The 22,099-nt window shown below is 29.0% G+C and overlaps 1 protein-coding gene across 8 annotated transcripts in view; it reads left to right on the top strand.

Moving 5' to 3' along the window:
- LOC144071737 (voltage-dependent calcium channel subunit alpha-2/delta-4-like) overlaps nucleotides 1–22,099 on the top strand; it is a 63,603-nt gene that overhangs the window by 24,699 nt on the left and 16,805 nt on the right. For 3 of the 8 annotated variants that reach the window (XM_077597105.1, XM_077597102.1, XM_077597100.1), the window contains 13 exons: nucleotides 1,113–1,174; nucleotides 3,141–3,155; nucleotides 3,244–3,288; nucleotides 3,377–3,439; nucleotides 3,767–3,837; nucleotides 4,651–4,726; nucleotides 6,157–6,209; nucleotides 6,653–6,708; nucleotides 7,016–7,036; nucleotides 7,126–7,243; nucleotides 7,344–7,464; nucleotides 8,166–8,243; nucleotides 22,072–22,099. The exon at nucleotides 22,072–22,099 is cut by the window's right edge and continues 98 nt beyond it. In XM_077597105.1, coding sequence (XP_077453231.1) covers nucleotides 1,113–1,174; nucleotides 3,141–3,155; nucleotides 3,244–3,288; nucleotides 3,377–3,439; nucleotides 3,767–3,837; nucleotides 4,651–4,726; nucleotides 6,157–6,209; nucleotides 6,653–6,708; nucleotides 7,016–7,036; nucleotides 7,126–7,243; nucleotides 7,344–7,464; nucleotides 8,166–8,243; nucleotides 22,072–22,099 — 807 coding nt within the window. The remainder of the gene's footprint in view (nucleotides 1–1,112; nucleotides 1,175–3,140; nucleotides 3,156–3,243; nucleotides 3,289–3,376; nucleotides 3,440–3,766; nucleotides 3,838–4,650; nucleotides 4,727–6,156; nucleotides 6,210–6,652; nucleotides 6,709–7,015; nucleotides 7,037–7,125; nucleotides 7,244–7,343; nucleotides 7,465–8,165; nucleotides 8,244–22,071) is intronic. The other 5 variants (XM_077597108.1, XM_077597101.1, XM_077597106.1 and 2 more) reach the window with 3 other exon arrangements.

Genomic DNA, 22,099 nt, shown 5'->3' with positions numbered 1-22,099 from the left:
CTGCTATTAATTATTTTTAAAAAGAGATATTTATTTATGGAAAGGAAGATGATCTTTAAAAACCGCCAGACTACTGAGGGACTGTGCGGTAACCTCAGTCTCAGTCTGCAGAGGCTCCCCACCTTGTGGACTTCCTGTGTGTGGCTCCAATTTTTTACCTAGGTCTACAATGTCTTGTGTGTCTGTCTTGCTACTGCAACCAAGGAAATTTCCCGAATACGGGATGAAATAAAGTCCTAATCTAATCTAATCAAATTTTATTTTTTTAAAGTTGTTAAAAATGTAAAAATCCACACTGAAACTCGTAAGCAGAAGCCACTTTTGCTACTAGGACTCAGCACTGAAGAAAAAAAGGTAGTTATAATAGGGGTGACCATACTTTGCGAGTTTTCGATTATTGCGGCCATGTCTGGTGTACATTAACCGCAAAATTTGAGGGATTACTGAATGAACATGTGCAACCATAATTTGAATAATCTACACCTTGATTAAGACAACGCCAAAATTGTGAGCATTATACTCCAACAGCCATGAAATGGAGAACTGTGATGACGATTTTATCGAATGATCTGATGTGAATTTAGTAGGAAAACCTGTAATTTTTCAAACATTTAGTCAACATCCACAAGAATTGTTCATAAATTCCAGAAATCTATTAAATAATACAAAGATTTGATGGTGAATACATCCATGTTAATTTCTCTATTAGATTTGTTAAAAAAGTCTTACTATGTGAGAATCTAAAATGTAAAAAAAAAAAAAAGAATCTTCTGTAAATATTGAGGATTCTACGTCCTCTGTTGGAACAGTTAAAAATCAGTTTTTCTTTATGTAACTGCATTTTTGTTGTTGTTGTCTGCCACCTTGACTGCTTGTTTGAACGCTGGTTGCAGTTCAAGAAAAGTACAACAAAAAAAATTTAATTTGAAAACCCTCCAAGGTGGCATGCATAACTTTAATGCAGTAACATTAAACAAAGGTGAGGTCCAAATTTATTTTGAGTAGGCCTCAAACTGTCCCAATGCTTGCCTTAACAGAGCAGCATCCATTTTGTCTTTTTGAGAGTGCTTTGACGCCATCTGATTTTGTGTTTGCATATGTGCTACTTTTAGCTGTTGGCCTGCAGATGTCCTTGGATTTATTGGAAAAGACTTTCTGGGCCATCACCAAGCAGGTGACTACACACACACTCACGTACACAGGCTGCGACTGTGACAGATGTGGGGTAGCACTTAATGAGAGCTGACAGCTGTTGATTACGTTCATCTCCTTATATTTTAATGTCGAGCTTGGTCTCGCGCACTCGCACACCCATACACGCGTGCACAGGCATGTCTGTCACTATATGGTATGTGTTGGTGCTTTTATCCAAACTAGCATGGGAAGAGTTGTCATCAGCCATAAACCCTTTGCATTTTGTTGACTTTGTAATAACAAACAATTTGTTTCAGAGCACTGATTGATGATTATATGTACCGATTATATCTTCCCTACTTATTTCTATTCTTTTAAACGGAAGTTTGATCTCATCATTTTATATTTGAAGGGTCAATGTTAAATTTTAATTTGACTCATTGCTTCCCCCGAGGCCCATAGTGGTGATATATCATTCAGTTTAGTACAGAAAAACATGCAATTTAGTACTCGCTACGAAAATGTTTAATTTACTTGTAAAAATGTTTAATTTACATGTAATGTTAATCGACTGGTGACCCGGTGGATGAGTGGTTTTGCGTTAGCCTCACAGTTCTGAGATCGAGGCTTCAATCCCAGGTTCAGACCTTCTTGCAGGGCTGCCAACTACTCCGGAATTTCGGGAGTTCTTCCGGAAATGCAACACAAACTTCGGGACTCCGAACAGCCTCCCGAAACTCCGGAAATCCCGCCAAAATTTCAGAAAAAAAATTTCTTAAGCTACCATTTCGTAAAAGTACCAAATTTCCAATTTAAATGCCTCAAAATTCACACCATTGCTATGGCTTCCGCCATCTTGATTCAACTGCACTGTAAAGTGGAAGAATTCGGTAGCACGAGTGCATTGTGAATCATCCGAATTACAAGTTCTGACGAATGAATGATCCGTCTTCTGCGACTTCAGCGTGGCAATAAATTCAAAATCGATTGCATAGGTAGCCTCTATCGCTTTAAAATTATCGCTTTCGTTTTTTTCATAAGGGACCAAAGTATTATTAAGGCTGACTAAACCACCAGTCTTTTGTTTTGAAACAAATCCTATCATTTCTGGGGTTGTTCTAAAGGAAGTAGGCGTACACAGCAGTGGTAAGTCTTATCAATATGCCTGCTCGGTTTAAGCACAAAATGGATGGTAATTTGGATGAAACTTCAAATAAGAAACCCATACGCTTGCAGAGGATTATTGGCTCGTGTTCGACGAAATATCCCATGTTGAAGCCAAAAGGACCGACATTTGCACATTTCAGAACATGCATGTGCGACTAGAGCGTGACACATGGTGGAATTACTGACTGTAAAACACACGTAGAAGGACCCAAATACAAAGATGAACTTATTTTCATTATGCTAGACTTTTTCAATAGTTTACAAAAACACAATATTTCAATTCATGTAAAAACATCACAATAACAGTTTGTTTGATTTAAATTGTCCTACGCTTATTTTATTTTTATTCTTTAAATTTTATATCGAATTTTGCATGAATCACTCCGGAAATACTCCGGAAATGGGACAAGGGTACTCCTGAAATGGGGTCAATGGAGGTTGGCAGCTCTGTAATCTTTTGTGCAATTGACATTTTCTCCTTGAGCGTGCGTGGTTTCTCTCCCACATCACAAAAATATGCAATGTCGGGTGGTTGAACACTCTAAATCGGTATTAGTTTGAGCCTGAATGCTTGTTTGTCTCCTCGTGCCCTGGGATTGGCTGGCCACCGATTCCGGTTGTCCCCCGCCTGGTAGCCGTAGTTGGCTGGGATAAGCCGTACGGAAAATGAATGAATGTTAGTCTGCCTTGTTATAGTGTCTAACCTAAGTGAAAATGTTCTACCCTTTGGATTAAAAATAAATCTCCATTTGCTATATGAAAAGTTCTAAGTAATTATTTTTGAGCATATGTTTAATGATGGACTCATTTTGAATCATTACTTGTCGTTTTTCTTTTAGGCGAGCGACACAGACGTGAGTTTTTACACTTTTGTGTGACCAAAATCACCCTATGAAAGATCAATGGAAATGTTTTTTTTGTTAATTCATATATGTTTGATAGTGTTCAAACATCGAAGGACTGTGCCCCCTCAACTGCGAAAGCGATGTACGTACCTCACGTGACGCCTCCGTCGTCCTTGTGTGTTGTTGACATGGCATCAGCTTGATCTCATTGCCCATGTGGTCCATCTCAGGATCTGAGGTGTTTGCTGGTGGACAATCATGGCTTCATCCTGCTCTCCAAGGAGAGGAAGGAGGTCAGAGGTCAAGGGTCACATCTGATAAGGATTATTTTGATAACCACATCTGGATGATGATGCGGGATTTGATCGCCTAATCTTCTGCCACACGACCTTCACACTCACCTTCAATGCTGACTGCACACACACTAAATTTTCAACCAATGGAATGAGTTTTAGGATCAAGTCACCACTTGATTGGTTTGAATGATTGCTGGCCTTTGACAGTAGATTAAGACAAATGTCAATACAGACAATTTATATGAACTAAGTGAATTTAACAAGCCATCAGGTTTTTTTTGTTTTTTGTTAACATAGTTTTGACGCCGCTTCCTTTTTTTCCAGGTGGGTCGTTTCATGGGCGAGGTGGATGGTGCTGTGATGGCGACACTCATAAAGATGGGCATGTATAAAAAGTCAGTGGCAAGTGCTAACCATCTAACCTTCCCATGTTGCCACAAAAAGGGAGATCTGTCAGTGGGGGTCTTTACATTTCACATTCTTTTTGAGAGTAGTACAAAGAAAGCTTTGCACTATTTAGAGGGGAAACCTTGTCATTTAGTAAAAGTTTCTATTTTTTTATCTTTTCTATTTTTACTTATATGTATTGATCGGATATTCATATGATTGCTAAATTGATTAATCTTTTATTCTTTACTTTTACACAAAAAAATCTTTTTTAATGTGAGATTAAAACTCAAAAAAAATTCCCTTCCACATAAAAAGACAATTTTCTTACTTTAAAAAAAATACAGTTTATTATTTTTCTATCGCTTAATATTTTTAAATTCACAAAAAAACATTTAAATAATTGTTATTTTCAATGTTCAAATAAAATGATTTTGTGGTAAGAGGTTAGGCAGTAAATATATGATTAGAAATGTGATCTAAGTATTTTGACCTACATCTTATTATACCATTTTGTATTAGTGGATTATATTTATTCTTTATTCACTGTAGTTCTTTCCACATATCACATTTCATTTTTCAGATGAAATCCCTTTTCCATTTAAACAAACGACCTTTGTTTCCCTTTGGTGAACAACAAATCTTTTTCGATTTGTTTGTTATTGTGTTTTTTTTAAATATACCAGAAACAATATACTACATATGTACTGTACTTTTTGGAGGAGTGTATTATATTTGTTGACGGTTTGCATTGAGTCACAGCTTGATGAAAAGTGGATATCTTAATGCAACTCTGCTATTTTCCCATGTGGCGGTTTTAGGGTTTCGCTGTTTGACTACCAGGCCATGTGCAAGAACAGCCACCATCACGCCAGCAGTGCTCGGCCTCTGCTAAGTGTGAGTGTGCACAACACATGCACATGCACAAAAATACAAGACAAAATGCACAAAACCGCACTAAACAGCACAAATAACACTTCACCCTGGCTTAACAGAAACATTCAAAATGAATGCCCCCATGCACATATACTTTGAGTCCCATCCAAGTATACTTCAATAGTAGTCAAAGTTTACCACTTAATCCTTATTACTGTGAAATAATGCCATAATATATTTTTAGTCACATAAAATTATATGTAATATTTGCCTATATTTCTATATTTTAATGAACTTTCTCAACTTGATTTAGCATACCTGTCAACCTTGGCCAATTGATACCCTTATTAATGATTGAATTCCCCTTATTCAGCAATTTAAAAAAAGGACAAATGCAATGGGGCACATATTTACAAACACGGCGCACGTAAAAGTCTAAAATTTTCTCCAAAGTAGATGTGTTGCCCAATCAGTATGCACTAAATTCAAGATTCTGTAGATATCGCTGTATGACGCTAACAGCTTGACTGTCTGGGTACATTGCTTGCTGACACGCTATATTCATATATTCATATAGGGCACATGTGTCAAAGTGGCGGCCCGGGGGCCAAATCTAGCCTGCCGCATCATTTTGTGTGGCCCGGGAAAGTAAATCATGTGTGCCGACTTTCTGTTTTAGGATCAAATTAAAATGAAGAGTATAGATGTATATTACATTTCCTGATTTTCCCCCTTTTAAATCAATAATTGTAATTTTTTAATCCATTTTTTCTGTTTTAGTTCAAAAATCATTTTGTAAAATCTAAAAATATATTTTAAAAAGCTAAAATAAACATTGTTTTAGATATATAAAAAACTGAATATTCAGCGCTTTTAATCCAGTTCTTTTAATCCATTCATATATAAAGAATATCTAAATATATCTAAAATGGTCCGGCCCACATGAAATCAAGTTGACTTTTACGCGGCCCGCGAACCAATCCACCCCTGATCTAGTGAAAAGGCAGACCGGTGGAAGGGGAATGCGCGTTCGCATATCATGCTTAAAGCATGACAATATTAGCTGTCGGCGATGACGTTTTCGTCTTCTACCAGTGACCGAGACGATCTGAAATGGGTAAAACGAGATCGGTTTTACAAAAAACATTCTTAAAAAAATCTCATACAAAAGTTGTGATACATTGTACACAATTTGAAATGATCAAAAAACGTATAAAATAAGGGAAAATGTGTAAGTTGACACGTATGATTTAGCATCTATCTTAATATTTATACACTGTTGGTGTCAAGGAGTAAATAAACAAGCAGAATTTCATGTTAAACACTTTGTTGGTAGTTTAAGTTACATAATTATTCTGATTCACTTTCAATCGCATGTGGCATCCTTGGAATTTAAGGAATCTTTTTTCAACTGATGTTACAAATGTAATAGTTTTTTTTTGTCTCGGCAGCCCTTCTATGGCCTAGTGGCAATCATCCGCTGGATCTTTTCCAATGCGCTTATGTGAGTAATGCCAACGTACGGAAATTAAAAAAAAAAAGTTATATGATGAATTTGTTTTCCCATTAGCAGATGATGTCGATCTTGTTTAAAAGTGACAACAGATGATGCCAACCCTAACGCTGTTGTATCCCATGTTCCCATGTTAAAGCATGAAACCCATTATGTTAAAACATGAAATACTGTATGCCTGCTAATAATATGATATTGAAGTATTTGTTTCTAGTGTGTTCAAAATACGCTTCCCAGAGCATTCACTTTTAATCCTATTTTATGACATCTTTTTATCCCAAAAATATTCTGCTCAATAACAATTTCATATGAAGCCTCTGGACTTGCTGCTGTTTGCATTACAACAACTTACCATATAAAAAAGAACAATAGAATCAAGCATAAAATTCACTTTGTGCAGTAAAATTGATTAAAATGTGTGCGTGTGTCTCAAGGTTCCTGTTGGACTTCAACCTGTGCGGTTTGTGGCACTCGGACTACTTTGTGGACGGTAATGGATCCTCCTGCTATAATTATAATGCACTGGTGCCTTGAGATACAGTCCTCGATACAAACTCTTATATCTCAAATCCTGGTTGGTAATTGCTTAAAGCAATTCTTTAAAACAACAACAAAAAAGCCTTTGTATCTTAAGGCACTGCTGAATTCCCAAAAGGACGCTCCTGGTTTGTGAGGGGCTTCCTTGAGTGTTTCTTCTCTTCTTTTTGTCAATGTTTCATTGATTATTTGATGACATTACCATCTTCATCATCCTTCTCCATGCGATCATCTCTATCATCCTCATCATCATCTACCAGCCAAGGCTGGATATCACACTAGTGAGTTTAAAACAAGCATCATGTGGTTCAGTTGACAATATTTTCTACATGTGTTCCACAACTGTGGCTGTGTTTGTGTGTGTTTGTAGCTCATAAGCAGAAGAAGGTGGAAGCGCTGGCTCCATGCGAGACGGCGTATCCCGGGTTCACGTACGACACGTCCGTCAAGGAGGCAAATAGTATCATCAAATGCGGACGCTGCCAGAAGTACGTCGACACAGAAAAGTGGCACCGTTACTTACGGTTGGCCAAAAGTTCGCTTTGTGTTCATATCCAAATGGCGCTCACAATCTTATTGCCTCGGCAGGATGTTCGTGGTGCAGCAGGTTCCCGACACCAACTTGCTGCTGCTGGTGACGGAAGCAAACTGTGACTGTTCGCGCCAGTATGGCCCCATCCTGCTACAGGCCAAAGAGATCAAATATATCCTTTTGCCAAGTCTCTGAGTCAACTCCAGATGAGTGATGTCCTGATCTGATACTCAGTATCAGTATCAGCGCCACTTACAACCGTTTAAGGTTGGAGTTTTTGCAGTAGTCACGTGTGTTTTCAGTACTATTGTGATTTTATGCTGGTGTAAATCAAATCACAAGGCAAAAACGTCGGCACAGTGGGACGACATCTCATTATAAACTAATGGGAGTAACAGTTCATTGAGTATTTTTTATTTAAAAATCTGGTCACATTCACGCTCACACCGAGGAGCAATTTAGTGTTCAGATGGCCTAAGATGCATGTTTTTGGAAATGTGGGAAAAAAATCGGAGTACCCGGAGAAAACCCACACAAGAGAACATGCAAACGCCACACAGGAGGACTGATCTGGGTTTGAACCCAGGACCCTTCGAGGCCTCCCTGACTAGTCAGCGGTAATATTGCAAACCAAGCATTTATTGACTTAAATGCAAAGGGATTTATCATTTACTGGTTCCATTATATTTGGATTTATATTTACAGAATTTTTACTGAAATTATTTTTATTGAATTGAATGCTTTTATTCAAATTCATATGAAAATATGGGCATCAGAAAACCACATCTTGAGAAAAATCGGATTGGATCGAAAGTCAAAAAGTCAGTATCGGGACCTCACTAGTCTAGACCATTTTCTTTGACGTCCTCAAACATAACGCTACTGTCAAGTGCAACCGGATGAAGACGCAGAAAGTGCGTCGGCGCCCTGAGTCTTGCCATGCCTACCACCCCAAGGTCAGATTTTTTTTCTCAAAAATGTGTACTTTTCGGTGGTCCATCAGACCAGCATATTTTATCGGAGTAGCATGTCCATATGCCAGTCGGATAGCTCCTTCTATTGGGCAAAGGTAGATTTGCAGAGTATCATTTCTACGTCAAAGGCTGTTGTAGTCGGCGATTTTCGATTTCAGAATCGAAAGACTATCTATGTACACGTAATATAAATATAAAAAAAACGTCATAGTATATATAGTAAGGCTTTTTTTTAAATAAAAAAACGACATAGTATAGTAAGGCTTTTTTTTTTAAAATGACAGTATAGTAAGGCCTTTTTTCTTTAAAAAACGACAGTATAGTAAGGCCTTTTTTCTTTAAAAAACGACATAGTATAGTAAGGCTTTTTAATTTAAAAAACGAAATAGTACAGTAAGGCTTTTTTTCGTAAAAAACGACATAATATACTAAAGCTTTTTTAAATAAAAAAAACGACATAGTATAATAAGGCTTTTTTTCTTAAAAACGCCATAGTGTAGTATGGCTTTTTTTCTTAAAAAAACGACATAGTATAGTAAGGCTTTTTTTTTTCTCTTAAAAACAACATAGTATAGTAAGGCTTTTTTTCTTAAAAAAATAACAGTGTAGTAAGGCTTTTTTTCTTAAAAAAACGACATAGTATAGTAAGGCTTTTTTTAATTTAAAAAACGAAATAGTATAGTAAGGCTTTTTAAATTAAAAACCGACATAGTATAGTAAGGCTTTTTTAAATTAAAAAACAACATAGGATAGTAAGGCTTTTTTTCTTAAAAAACGACATAGTATAGTAAGGCTTTTTTTAATTTAAAAAATGACATAGTATAGTAAGGCTTTTTTGTTAAAAAAAATAACATAGTACAGTAAGGCTTTTTTTCTTAAAAAATGAAATAGTATAGTAAGGCTTTTTGTCTTAAAAAAACGACACAGTATAGTAAGGCTTTTTTTTCTTAAAAGAATGACATAGTATAGTAAGGCTTTTTGTCTTAAAAGAACGACACAGTATAGTAAGGCTTTTTTTATTTAAAAAACGAAATAGAATAGTAAGGCTTTTTTAATAACAAACCGACATAGAATAGTAAGGCTTTTTTTAAATTTAAAAAACGACATAGTATAATAAGGCTTTTTTTCTTAAAAGATGCGACAGTATAGTATGGCTTTTTTTCTTAAAAAACGACATAGTATAGGAAGGCTTTTTTTCTTAAAAAAATAAGTGTAGTAAGGCTTTTTTCTTTTAAAAAACGGCATAGTATAGTAAGGCTTTTTTACTTAAAAAACGACATAGTATAGTAAGGCTTTTTATATTAAAAATACGACATAGTATAGTAAGGCTTTTTTCTTAAAAATCGACAGTATAGTAAGGCTTTTTTTCTTAAAAAACGACATAGTATAGTAAGGCTTTTTTTAATTTAAAAAAATGACATAGTATAGTAAGGTTTTTTTCTTAAAAAAATAACAGTATAGTAAGGCTTTTTTTCTTAAAAAACGACAGTAAAATAAGGCTTTTTTTATATTAAAAAAACGACATAGTAAAGTAAGGCTTTTTTTTCTTAAAAAATGACATAGTATAGTAAGGCTTTTTGTCTTAAAAAACGACACAATATAGTAAGGCTTTTTTAAATTAAAAAACGACATAGTATAGTAAGGCTTTTTAATTAAAAAAACGAAATAGTACAGTAAGGCTTTTTAAATTAAAAAACGAAATAGTATAGTAAGGCTTTTTTAAATTAAAAAACGACATAGTATAGTAAGGCTTTTTTTCTTAAAAAACGCCATAGTATAGTATGGCTTTTTTTCTTAAAAAAAACAACATAGTATAGTAAGGCTTTTTTTTTTTCTTAAAAAACGACATAGTATAGTAAGGCTTTTTTTCTTTTAAAAAACGACATAGTATAGTAAAGATTTTTTTATTTAAAAAAACAACATAGTATAGTAAGGCTTTTTTTCTTAAAAAATAACAGTGTAGTAAGGCTTTTTTTTTTAAAACGACATAGTATAGTAAGGCTTTTTTAATTAAAAAAACGACATAGTATAGTAAGGCTTTTTTTATTTAAAAAACGAAATAGTATAGTAAGGCTTTTTTAATTAAAAAACGACATAGTATAGTAAGGCTTTTTTAAATTAAAAAACGACATAGTATAGTAAGGCTTTTTTTCTTAAAAAACGACATAGTATAGTAAGGCTTTTTTAATTTAAAAAATGACATAGTATAGTAAGGCTTTTTTTGTTAAAAAAATAACATAGTACAGTAAGGCTTTTTTTCTTAAAAAATGAAATAGTATGGTAAGGCTTTTTGTCTTAAAAAAAACACACAGTATAGTAAGGCTTTTTTTTTCTTAAAAAAATGACATAGTATAGTAAGGCTTTTTGTCTTAAAAAAACGACACAGTATAGTAAGGCTTTTTTTATTTAAAACGACAAAGTATAGTAAGGCTTTTTTAATTTAAAAAACGAATTAGTATAGTAAGGCTTTTTTAATAACAAACCGACATAGAATAGTAAGGCTTTTTTTAAATTTAAAAAACGACATAGTATAATAAGGCTTTTTTTCTTAAAAAACGCCACAGTATAGTAAGGCTTTTTTTTTCTTCATAAAAAACGACATAGTATAGTAAGGCTTTTTTTAATTTAAAAAACAAAATAGTATATAGTAAGGCTTTTTTTTATTCAAAAAACAAAACAGTATAGTAAGGCTTTTTTTTCTTAAAAAACGACACAGTATAGTAAAGCTTTTTTTCTTTAAAAAATGACATAGTATAGTAAGGCTTTTTTATAAGAAAGACATGGTATAGTAAGGATTTTTTTTCCTTAAAAAACGACATAGTATAGTAAGGCTTTTTTTCTTAAAAAAACGACACAGTATAGTAAGGCTTTTTTTATTTAAAAAACGAAATAGTATAGTAAGGCTTTTTAATAACAAACCGACATAGAATAGTAAGGCTTTTTTTAAATTTAAAAAACGACAGTATAATAAGGCTTTTTTTCTTAAAAAACACCACAGTTTAGTATGGCTTTTTTTCTTAAAAAACGACATAGTATAGTAAGGCTTTTTTCTTCAAAAATAACAGTGTAGTAAGGTTTTTTTTTTAAAAAACGACATAGTATAGTAAGGCTTTTTTCTTTAAAAAATAACAGTACAGTAAGGCTTTTTTTCTTAAAAAACGACATAGTGTAATAAGACTTTCTTATATTAAAAAACGTCATAGTATAGTAAGGCTTTTTTTATTTAAAAAACAAAATAGTATAGTAAGGCTTTTTTAATTAAAAACCGACAGAATAGTAAGGCTTTTTTTTTTAATTAAAAGACGACATAGTATAGTATGGCTTTTTTTCTATAAAAAATGACATAGTATAGTAAGGCTTTTTTTTCTTCTTAAAAAACAACATAGTATATTAAGGCTTTTTTTATTTAAAAAACAAAATAGTATAGTAAGGCTTTTTTTTCTTAAAAAACGACACAGTATAGTAAAGCTTTTTTTCTTAAAAAAAACGACATAGTATAGTAAGGCTTTTTTTTATAAAAAAGACATAGTATAGTAAGGATTTTTTATAAAAAAGACATAGTATAGTAAGGATTTTTTTTAATAAAAAACGACATAGTAAGGCTTTTTTTTCTTAAAAAACAACAGTATAGTAAGGCTTTTTTTCTTAAAAAACGCCACAGTATAGTATGGCTTTTTTTCTTAAAAAAGGAAATAGTATAGTAAGGCTTTTTTTCCTTAAAAAACGACATAGTATAGTAAAGCTTTTTTTTAATTAAAAAAACGACATAGTATAGGAAGGCTTTTTTTCTTAAAAAAATAACAGTGTAGTAAGGCTTTTTTTCTTTAAAAAAACGTCATAGTATAGTAAGGCTTTTTTACTTAAAAAATGACATAGTATAGTAAGGCTTTTTTGTTAAAAAATAACATAGTATAGTAAGGCTTTTTTTCTTTAAAAAAATGACATAGTATAGTAAGGCTTTTTGTCTTAAAAAACGACACAGTATAGCAAGGCTTTTTTAATTAAAAAACGACGAAGTATAGTAAGGCCTTTTTTATTTAAAAAACAAAATAGTAAAGTAAGGCTTTTTTAATTAAAAACTGACATAGAATAGTAAGGCTTTTTTTATTAGAAGACGTCATAGTATAGTATGGCTTTTTTTCTTTAAAAATGACATAGTATAGTAAGGCTTTTTTTTCTTCTTAAAAAACGACATAGTATAGTAAGGCTTTTTTTTATTTAAAAAACAAAATAGTATATAGTAAGGCTTTTTTTATTTAAAAAACAAAATAGTATAGTAAGGCTTTTTTTTTTATTTAAAAAACAAAATAGTATATAGTAAGGCTTTTTTTATTTAAAAAACAAAATAGTATAGTAAGGCTTTTTTTCTTAAAAAACGACACAGTATAGTAAAGCTTTTTTTCTTAAAAAAATGACATAGTATAGTAAGGCTTTTTTATAAAAAAGACCATAGTATAGTAAGGATTTTTTTTTCTTAAAAAAATGACATAGTATAGTAAGGCTTTTTTTTAAAAACCGACAGTAAAGTAAGGCTTTTTTTCTTTAAAAAACGACATAGTATAGTAAGGCTTTTTAATTTAAAAAACGACATAGTATAGTAAGGCTTTTTTAATTTAAAAAATGACATAGTATAGTAAGGCTTTTTTTCGTAAAAAATAACACTAAGGCTTTTTTTCGTAAAAAACGACATAATGTACTAAAGCTTTTTTTAATTAATAAGAACGACATAGTATAATAAGGCTTTTTTTCTTAAAAAGGCCATAGTGTAGTATGGCTTTTTTTCTTAAAAAAACGATATAGTATAGTAAGGCTTTTTTTTCTCTTAAAAACGACATAGTATAGTAAGGCTTTTTTTCTTTAAAAAATGACATAGTATAGTAAGGCTTTTTTAATTTAAAAAATGACATAGTATAGTAAGGCTTTTTTTGTTAAAAAATAACATAGTACAGTAAGGCTTTTTTTCTTAAAAAATGAAATAGTATAGTAAGGCTTTTTATCTTAAAAAAAACGACACAGTATAGTAAGGCTTTTTTTTTCTTAAAAAAATGACAATATAGTAAGGCTTTTTGTCTTAAAAAAACGACACAGTATAGTAAGGCTTTTTTTATTTAAAAAACGAAATAGTATAGTAAGGCTTTTTTAATAACAAACCGACATAGAATAGTAAGGCTTTTTTTCAATTTAAAAAACGACATAGTATAATAAGGCTTTTTTTCTTAAAAAACGCCACAGTATAGTATGGCTTTTTTTTCTTAAAAAACGACATAGTATAGTAAGGCTTTTTTTCCTTAAAAAACGACATAGTATAGTAAAGCTTTTTTTAAATTTAAAAAAACGACATAGTATAGGAAGGCTTTTTTTCTTAAAAAAATAACAGTGTAGTAAGGCTTTTTTTCTTTAAAAAAACGGCATAGTATAGTAAGGCTTTTTATATTAAAAATACGACATAGTATAGTAAGGCTTTTTTTCTTAAAAATCGACAGTATAGTAAGGCTTTTTTTCTTAAAAAACGACATAGTATTGTAAGGCTTTTTTCTTTAAAAAATGACATAGCTTTTTTTTCTTCTTAAAAAACGACATAGTATAGTAAGGCTTTTATTTAAAAAACAAAATAGTATATAGTAAGGCTTTTTTTATTTAAAAAACAAAATAGTATAGTAAGGATTTTTTTCTTTTAAAAAAATGACATAGTATAGTAAGGCTTTTTGTCTTAAAAAACGACACAGTATAGCAAGGCTTTTTAAATTAAAAAACGACGAAGTATAGTAAGGCTTTTTTTTCTTCTTAAAAAACGACATAGTATAGTAAGGCTTTTTTTTTATTTAAAAAACAAAATAGTATATAGTAAGGCTTTTTTTATTTAAAAAACAAAATAGTATAGTAAGGCTTTTTTTTTCTTAAAAAACGACACAGTATAGTAAAGCTTTTTTTCTCAAAAAAATGACATGGTATTGTAAGGCTTCTTTATAAAAAAGACAGTACAGAAAGGATTTTTTTTTCCTTAAAAAACGACATAGTATAGTAAGGCTTTTTTATTAAAAAAGACGACATAGTATAATAAGGCTTTTTTTTTAAACCGACAGTATAGTAAGGCTTTTTTTTCTTTAAAAAACGACATAGTCTAGTAAGGCTTTTTTAATTTAAAAAACGAAATAGTACAGTAAGGCTTTTTTGTAAAAAACGACATAATATACTAAAGCTTTTTTTAATTAAAAAAACGACATAGTATAATAAGGCTTTTTTTCTTAAAAAAATAACAGTGTAGTAAGGCTTTTTTTCTTTAAAAAAACGTCATAGTATAGTAAGGCTTTTTTACTTAAAAAATGACATAGTATAGTAAGGCTTTTTTTGTTAAAAAATAACATAGTATAGTAAGGCTTTTTTTCTTTAAAAAAAATGACATAGTATAGTAAGGCTTTTTGTCTTAAAAAACGACACAGTATAGCAAGGCTTTTTTAATTAAAAAACGACGAAGTATAGTAAGGCCTTTTTTATTTAAAAAACAAAATAGTATAGTAAGGCTTTTTTAATTAAAAACTGACATAGAATAGTAAGGCTTTTTTTTATTAGAAGACGACATAGTATAGTATGGCTTTTTTTCTTTAAAAATGACATAGTATAGTAAGGCTTTTTTTTCTTCTTAAAAAACGACATAGTATAGTAAGGCTTTTTTTTATTTAAAAAACAAAATAGTATATAGTAAGGCTTTTTTTATTTAAAAAACTAAATAGTATAGTAAGGCTTTTTTTTATTTAAAAAACAAAATAGTATATAGTAAGGCTTTTTTTATTTAAAAAACAAAATAGTATAGTAAGGCTTTTTTTCTTAAAAAACGACACAGTATAGTAAAGCTTTTTTTCTTAAAAAAATGACATAGTATAGTAAGGCTTTTTTATAAAAAAGACCATAGTATAGTAAGGATTTTTTTTTTCTTAAAAAAATGACATAGTATAGTAAGGCTTTTTTATAAAAAAAAAAAAACGACATAGTATAGTAAGGCTTTTTTTTAAAAACCGACAGTAAAGTAAGGCTTTTTTTCTTTAAAAAACGACATAGTATAGTAAGGCTTTTTAATTTAAAAAACGAAATAGTACACTAAGGCTTTTTTTTCGTAAAAAACGACATAATATACTAAAGCTTTTTTTAATTAATAAAAACGACATAGTATATAAGGCTTTTTTTCTTAAAAACGCCATAGTGCAGTATGGCTTTTTTTCTTTAAAAAACGATATAGTATAGTAAGGCTTTTTTTTCTCTTAAAAACGACATAGTATATTAAGGCTTTTTTTCTTAAAAAAATAAGTGTAATAAGGCTTTTTTTCTTAAAAAAACGACATAGTATAGTAAGGCTTTTTTAATTTAAAAAATGACATAATATAGTAAGGCTTTTTTTGTTAAAAAATAACATAGTACAGTAAGGCTTTTTTTCTTAAAAAATGAAATAGTATAGTAAGGCTTTTTGTCTTAAAAAAACGACACAGTATAGTAAGGCTTTTTTTTTCTTAAAAAAATGACATAATATAGTAAGGCTTTTTGTCTTAAAAAAACGACACAGTATAGTAAGGCTTTTTTAATTTAAAACGACGAAGTATAGTAAGGCTTTTTTTATTTAAAAAACGAAATAGTATAGTAAGGCTTTTTTAATAACAAACCGACATAGAATAGTAAGGCTTTTTTCAATTTAAAAAACGACATAGTATAATAAGGCTTTTTTTCTTAAAAAACGCCACAGTATGGTATGGCTTTTTTTCTTAAAAAACGACATAGTATAGTAAGGCTTTTTTTCCTTAAAAAACGACATAGTATAGTAAAGCTTTTTTTTAATTTAAAAATACGACATAGTATAGGAAGGCTTTTTTTCTTAAAAAAATAACAGTGTAGTAAGGCTTTTTTTCTTTAAAAAAACGGCATAGTATAGTAAGGCTTTTTATATTAAAAATACGACATAGTATAGTAAGGCTTTTTTTCTTAAAAATCGACAGTATAGTAAGGCTTTTTTTCTTAAAAAACGACATAGTATTGTAAGGCTTTTTTCTTTAAAAAATGACATAGCTTTTTTTTCTTCTTAAAAAACGACATAGTATAGTAAGGCTTTTATTTAAAAAACAAAATAGTATATAGTAAGGCTTTTTTTATTTAAAAAACAAAATAGTATAGTAAGGATTTTTTTCTTTTAAAAAAATGACATAGTATAGTAAGGCTTTTTGTCTTAAAAAACGACACAGTATAGCAAGGCTTTTTAAATTAAAAAACGACGAAGTATAGTAAGGCTTTTTTTTCTTCTTAAAAAACGACATAGTATAGTAAGGCTTTTTTTTTATTTAAAAAACAAAATAGTATATAGTAAGGCTTTTTTTATTTAAAAAACAAAATAGTATAGTAAGGCTTTTTTTTTCTTAAAAAACGACACAGTATAGTAAAGCTTTTTTTCTCAAAAAAATGACATGGTATTGTAAGGCTTCTTTATAAAAAAGACAGTACAGAAAGGATTTTTTTTTCCTTAAAAAACGACATAGTATAGTAAGGCTTTTTTATTAAAAAAGACGACATAGTATAATAAGGCTTTTTTTTTAAACCGACAGTATAGTAAGGCTTTTTTTTCTTTAAAAAACGACATAGTCTAGTAAGGCTTTTTTAATTTAAAAAACGAAATAGTACAGTAAGGCTTTTTTGTAAAAAACGACATAATATACTAAAGCTTTTTTTAATTAAAAAAACGACATAGTATAATAAGGCTTTTTTTCTTAAAAAAATAACAGTGTAGTAAGGCTTTTTTTCTTTAAAAAAACGTCATAGTATAGTAAGGCTTTTTTACTTAAAAAATGACATAGTATAGTAAGGCTTTTTTTGTTAAAAAATAACATAGTATAGTAAGGCTTTTTTTCTTTAAAAAAAATGACATAGTATAGTAAGGCTTTTTGTCTTAAAAAACGACACAGTATAGCAAGGCTTTTTTAATTAAAAAACGACGAAGTATAGTAAGGCCTTTTTTATTTAAAAAACAAAATAGTATAGTAAGGCTTTTTTAATTAAAAACTGACATAGAATAGTAAGGCTTTTTTTTATTAGAAGACGACATAGTATAGTATGGCTTTTTTTCTTTAAAAATGACATAGTATAGTAAGGCTTTTTTTTCTTCTTAAAAAACGACATAGTATAGTAAGGCTTTTTTTTATTTAAAAAACAAAATAGTATATAGTAAGGCTTTTTTTATTTAAAAAACAAAATAGTATAGTAAGGCTTTTTTTTATTTAAAAAACAAAATAGTATATAGTAAGGCTTTTTTTATTTAAAAAACAAAATAGTATAGTAAGGCTTTTTTTCTTAAAAAACGACACAGTATAGTAAAGCTTTTTTTCTTAAAAAAATGACATAGTATAGTAAGGCTTTTTTATAAAAAAGACCATAGTATAGTAAGGATTTTTTTTTTCTTAAAAAAATGACATAGTATAGTAAGGCTTTTTTATAAAAAAAAAAAAACGACATAGTATAGTAAGGCTTTTTTTTAAAAACCGACAGTAAAGTAAGGCTTTTTTTCTTTAAAAAACGACATAGTATAGTAAGGCTTTTTAATTTAAAAAACGAAATAGTACACTAAGGCTTTTTTTTCGTAAAAAACGACATAATATACTAAAGCTTTTTTTAATTAATAAAAACGACATAGTATATAAGGCTTTTTTTCTTAAAAACGCCATAGTGCAGTATGGCTTTTTTTCTTTAAAAAACGATATAGTATAGTAAGGCTTTTTTTTCTCTTAAAAACGACATAGTATATTAAGGCTTTTTTTCTTAAAAAAATAAGTGTAATAAGGCTTTTTTTCTTAAAAAAACGACATAGTATAGTAAGGCTTTTTTAATTTAAAAAATGACATAATATAGTAAGGCTTTTTTTGTTAAAAAATAACATAGTACAGTAAGGCTTTTTTTCTTAAAAAATGAAATAGTATAGTAAGGCTTTTTGTCTTAAAAAAACGACACAGTATAGTAAGGCTTTTTTTTTCTTAAAAAAATGACATAATATAGTAAGGCTTTTTGTCTTAAAAAAACGACACAGTATAGTAAGGCTTTTTTAATTTAAAACGACGAAGTATAGTAAGGCTTTTTTTATTTAAAAAACGAAATAGTATAGTAAGGCTTTTTTAATAACAAACCGACATAGAATAGTAAGGCTTTTTTCAATTTAAAAAACGACATAGTATAATAAGGCTTTTTTTCTTAAAAAACGCCACAGTATGGTATGGCTTTTTTTCTTAAAAAACGACATAGTATAGTAAGGCTTTTTTTCCTTAAAAAACGACATAGTATAGTAAAGCTTTTTTTTAATTTAAAAATACGACATAGTATAGGAAGGCTTTTTTTCTTAAAAAAATAACAGTGTAGTAAGGCTTTTTTTCTTTAAAAAAACGGCATAGTATAGTAAGGCTTTTTATATTAAAAATACGACATAGTATAGTAAGGCTTTTTTTCTTAAAAATCGACAGTATAGTAAGGCTTTTTTTCTTAAAAAACGACATAGTATTGTAAGGCTTTTTTTCTTTAAAAAATGACATAGTATAGTAAAGCTTTTTTTTTTCTTAAAAAACGACATAGTATAGTAAGGCTTTTATTTAAAAAACAAAATAGTATATAGTAAGGCTTTTTTTATTTAAAAAACAAAATAGTATAGTAAGGATTTTTTTCTTTTAAAAAAATGACATAGTATAGTAAGGCTTTTTGTCTTAAAAAACGACACAGTATAGCAAGGCTTTTTTAATTAAAAAACGACGAAGTATAGTAAGGCTTTTTTTTCTTCTTAAAAAACGAGATAGTATAGTAAGGCTTTTTTTTTTATTTAAAAAACAAAATAGTATATAGTAAGGCTTTTTTTATTTAAAAAACAAAATAGTATAGTAAGGCTTTTTTTTCTTAAAAAACGACACAGTATAGTAAAGCTTTTTTTCTCAAAAAAATGACATAGTATTGTAAGGCTTCTTTATAAAAAAGACAGTACAGTAAGGATTTTTTTTCCTTAAAAAACGACATAGTATAGTAAGGCTTTTTTATTAAAAAAAACGACATAGTATAATAAGGCTTTTTTTTTAAACCGACAGTATAGTAAGGCTTTTTTTTCTTTAAAAAACGACATAGTCTAGTAAGGCTTTTTTAATTTAAAAAACGAAATAGTACAGTAAGGCTTTTTTGTAAAAAACGACATAATATACTAAAGCTTTTTTTAATTAAAAAAACGACATAGTATAATAAGGCTTTTTTTCTTAAAAACGCCATAGTGTAGTATGGCTTTTTTTCTTAAAAAAACGACATAGTATAGTAAGGCTTTTTTTCTCTTAAAAACGACATAGTAAAGTAAGGCTTTTTTTCTTAAAAAAACGACATAGTATAGTAAGGCTTTTTTAAATTTAAAAAACGAAATAGTATAGTAAGGCTTTTTTAATTAAAAACCGACATAGTATAGTAAGGCTTTTTTAAATTAAAAAAACGACATAGTATAGTAAGGCTTTTTTTCTTATAAAACGACATAGTATAGTAAGGCTTTTTTAATTTAAAAAATGACATAGTATAGTAAGGCTTTTTGTTAAAAAAATAACATAGTACAGTAAGGCTTTTTTTCTTAAAAAATGAAATAGTATAGTAAGGCTTTTTGTCTTAAAAAAACGACACAGTATAGTAAGGCTTTTTTTCTTAAAAAAATGACATGGTATAGTAAGGCTTTTTGTCTTAAAAAAACGACACAGTATAGTAAGGCTTTTTGTATTTAAAACGACGAAGTATAGTAAGGCTTTTTTTATTTAAAAAACGAAATAGTACAGTAAGGCTTTTTTAATAACAAACCGACATAGAATAGTAAGGCTTTTTTTAAATTTAAAAAACGACATAGTATAATAAGGCTTTTTTTCTTAAAAAAAAACGCCACAGTATAGTATGGCTTTTTTTTTTTAAAAAACGACAGTATAGTAAGGCTTTTTTTCCTTAAAAAACGAAATAGTATAGTAAGGCTTTTTTCTTCAAAAAACGACATAGTATAGTAAAGCTTTTTTTCTTATAAAAACGCCACAGTATAGTATGGCTTTTTTTCTTTAAAAAAAACGGCATAGTATAGTAAGGCTTTTTTACTTAAAAAAACGACATAGTATAATAAGGCTTTTTATATTAAAAATACGACATAGTATAGTAAGGCTTTTTTTCTTAAAAAACGACATAGTATAGTAAGGCTTTTTTTTATTTAAAAAAATGACATAGTATAGTAAGGTTTTTTTCTTAAAAAAATAACAGTATAGTAAGGCTTTTTTTCTTAAAAAAACGACAGTAAAATAAGGCTTTTTTATATTAAAAAAACGACATAGTAAAGTAAGGCTTTTTTTTTCTTAAAAAATGACATAGTATAGTAAGGCTTTTTAAATTAAAAAACGACATAGTATAGTAAGGCTTTTTTATTTAAAAAACGAAATAGTACAGTAAGGCTTTTTAAATTAAAAAACGAAATAGTATAGTTAGGCTTTTTTAAATTAAAAACGACATAGTATAGTAAGGCTTTTTTTCTTAAAAAACGTGATAGTATAATAAGGCTTTTTTTTCTTAAAAAAACAACATAGTATAGTAAGGCTTTTTTTCTTTTAAAAAACGACATAGTATAGTAAGGCTTTTTTCTTTAAAAAATAACACAGTACAGTAAGGCTTTTTTTCTTAAAAAACGAGATAGTATAATAAGACTTTTTTATATTAAAAAACATCATAGTATAGTAAGGCTTTTTTTCTTTAAAAAAATGACACAGTATAGTGAGGCTTTTTGTCTTAAAAAACGACACAGTATAGCAAGGCTTTTTTAATTAAAAAACGACAAAGTATAGTAAGGCTTTTTTTATTTAAAAAACAAAATAGTATATAGTAAGGCTTTTTTTATTTAAAAAACAAAATAGTATAGTAAGGCTTTTTGTCTTAAAAAACGACACAGTATAGCAAGGCTTTTTAAATTAAAAAATGACGAAGTATAGTAAGGCTTTTTTTTATTTAAAAAACAAAATAGTATAGTAAGGCTTTTTAAATTAAAAACCGACAAAGAATAGTAAGGCTTTTTTTTTAAATTAAAAGACGACATAGTATTGTATGGCTTTTTTTCTTTAAAAAATGACATAGTATAGTAAGGCTTTTTTTTCTTCATAAAAAACGACATAGTATAGTAAGGCTTTTTTTAATTTAAAAAACAAAATAGTATATAGTAAGGCTTTTTTTTATTTAAAAAACAAAACAGTATAGTAAGGCTTTTTTTTCTTAAAAAACGACATAGTATAGTAAGGCTTTTTTATAAAAAAGACATAGTATAGTAAGGATTTTTTTTAATAAAAAACGACATAGTAAGGCTTTTTTTTCTTAAAAAACAACAGTCTAGTAAGGCTTTTTTTCTTTAAAAAAACGACATAGTATAGAAAGTTTTTTTTCTTAAAAAATGACACAGTATAGTAAGGTTTTTTTTAATTAAAAAAACGACGTAGTATAGTAAGGCTTTTTTCTTAAAAACACGACATAATATAGTAAGGCTTTTTTCTTAAAAAACTACATAGTATAGTAAGGCTTTTTTCTTAAAAAACTACATAGTATAGTAAGGCATTTTTTTCTTTATAAAAATGACAGTATAGTAAGGCTTTTTTTAATTAAAAAAACGACATAGTATAGTAAGGCTTTTTCTTTAAAAATTACCATGTGTAGTAAGGCTTTTATTCATATACAAAAAATCACCATATATAGCTTGACTGGGGGAAAAACATTTGGTCATCAACTACTGTATTAACATCTTGCATTTTTCTGGTTGTGTCAGGAAAACGCCAAGGATTGTGGGGGTGCGT

This window comes from Stigmatopora argus, chromosome 3, assembly GCF_051989625.1.
Source record: "Stigmatopora argus isolate UIUO_Sarg chromosome 3, RoL_Sarg_1.0, whole genome shotgun sequence".
Lineage (NCBI taxonomy): Eukaryota > Metazoa > Chordata > Actinopteri > Syngnathiformes > Syngnathidae > Stigmatopora > Stigmatopora argus.
Note: the sequence above shows the minus strand (reverse complement) of the source record. Positions and strands in the feature narration are given on the sequence as shown.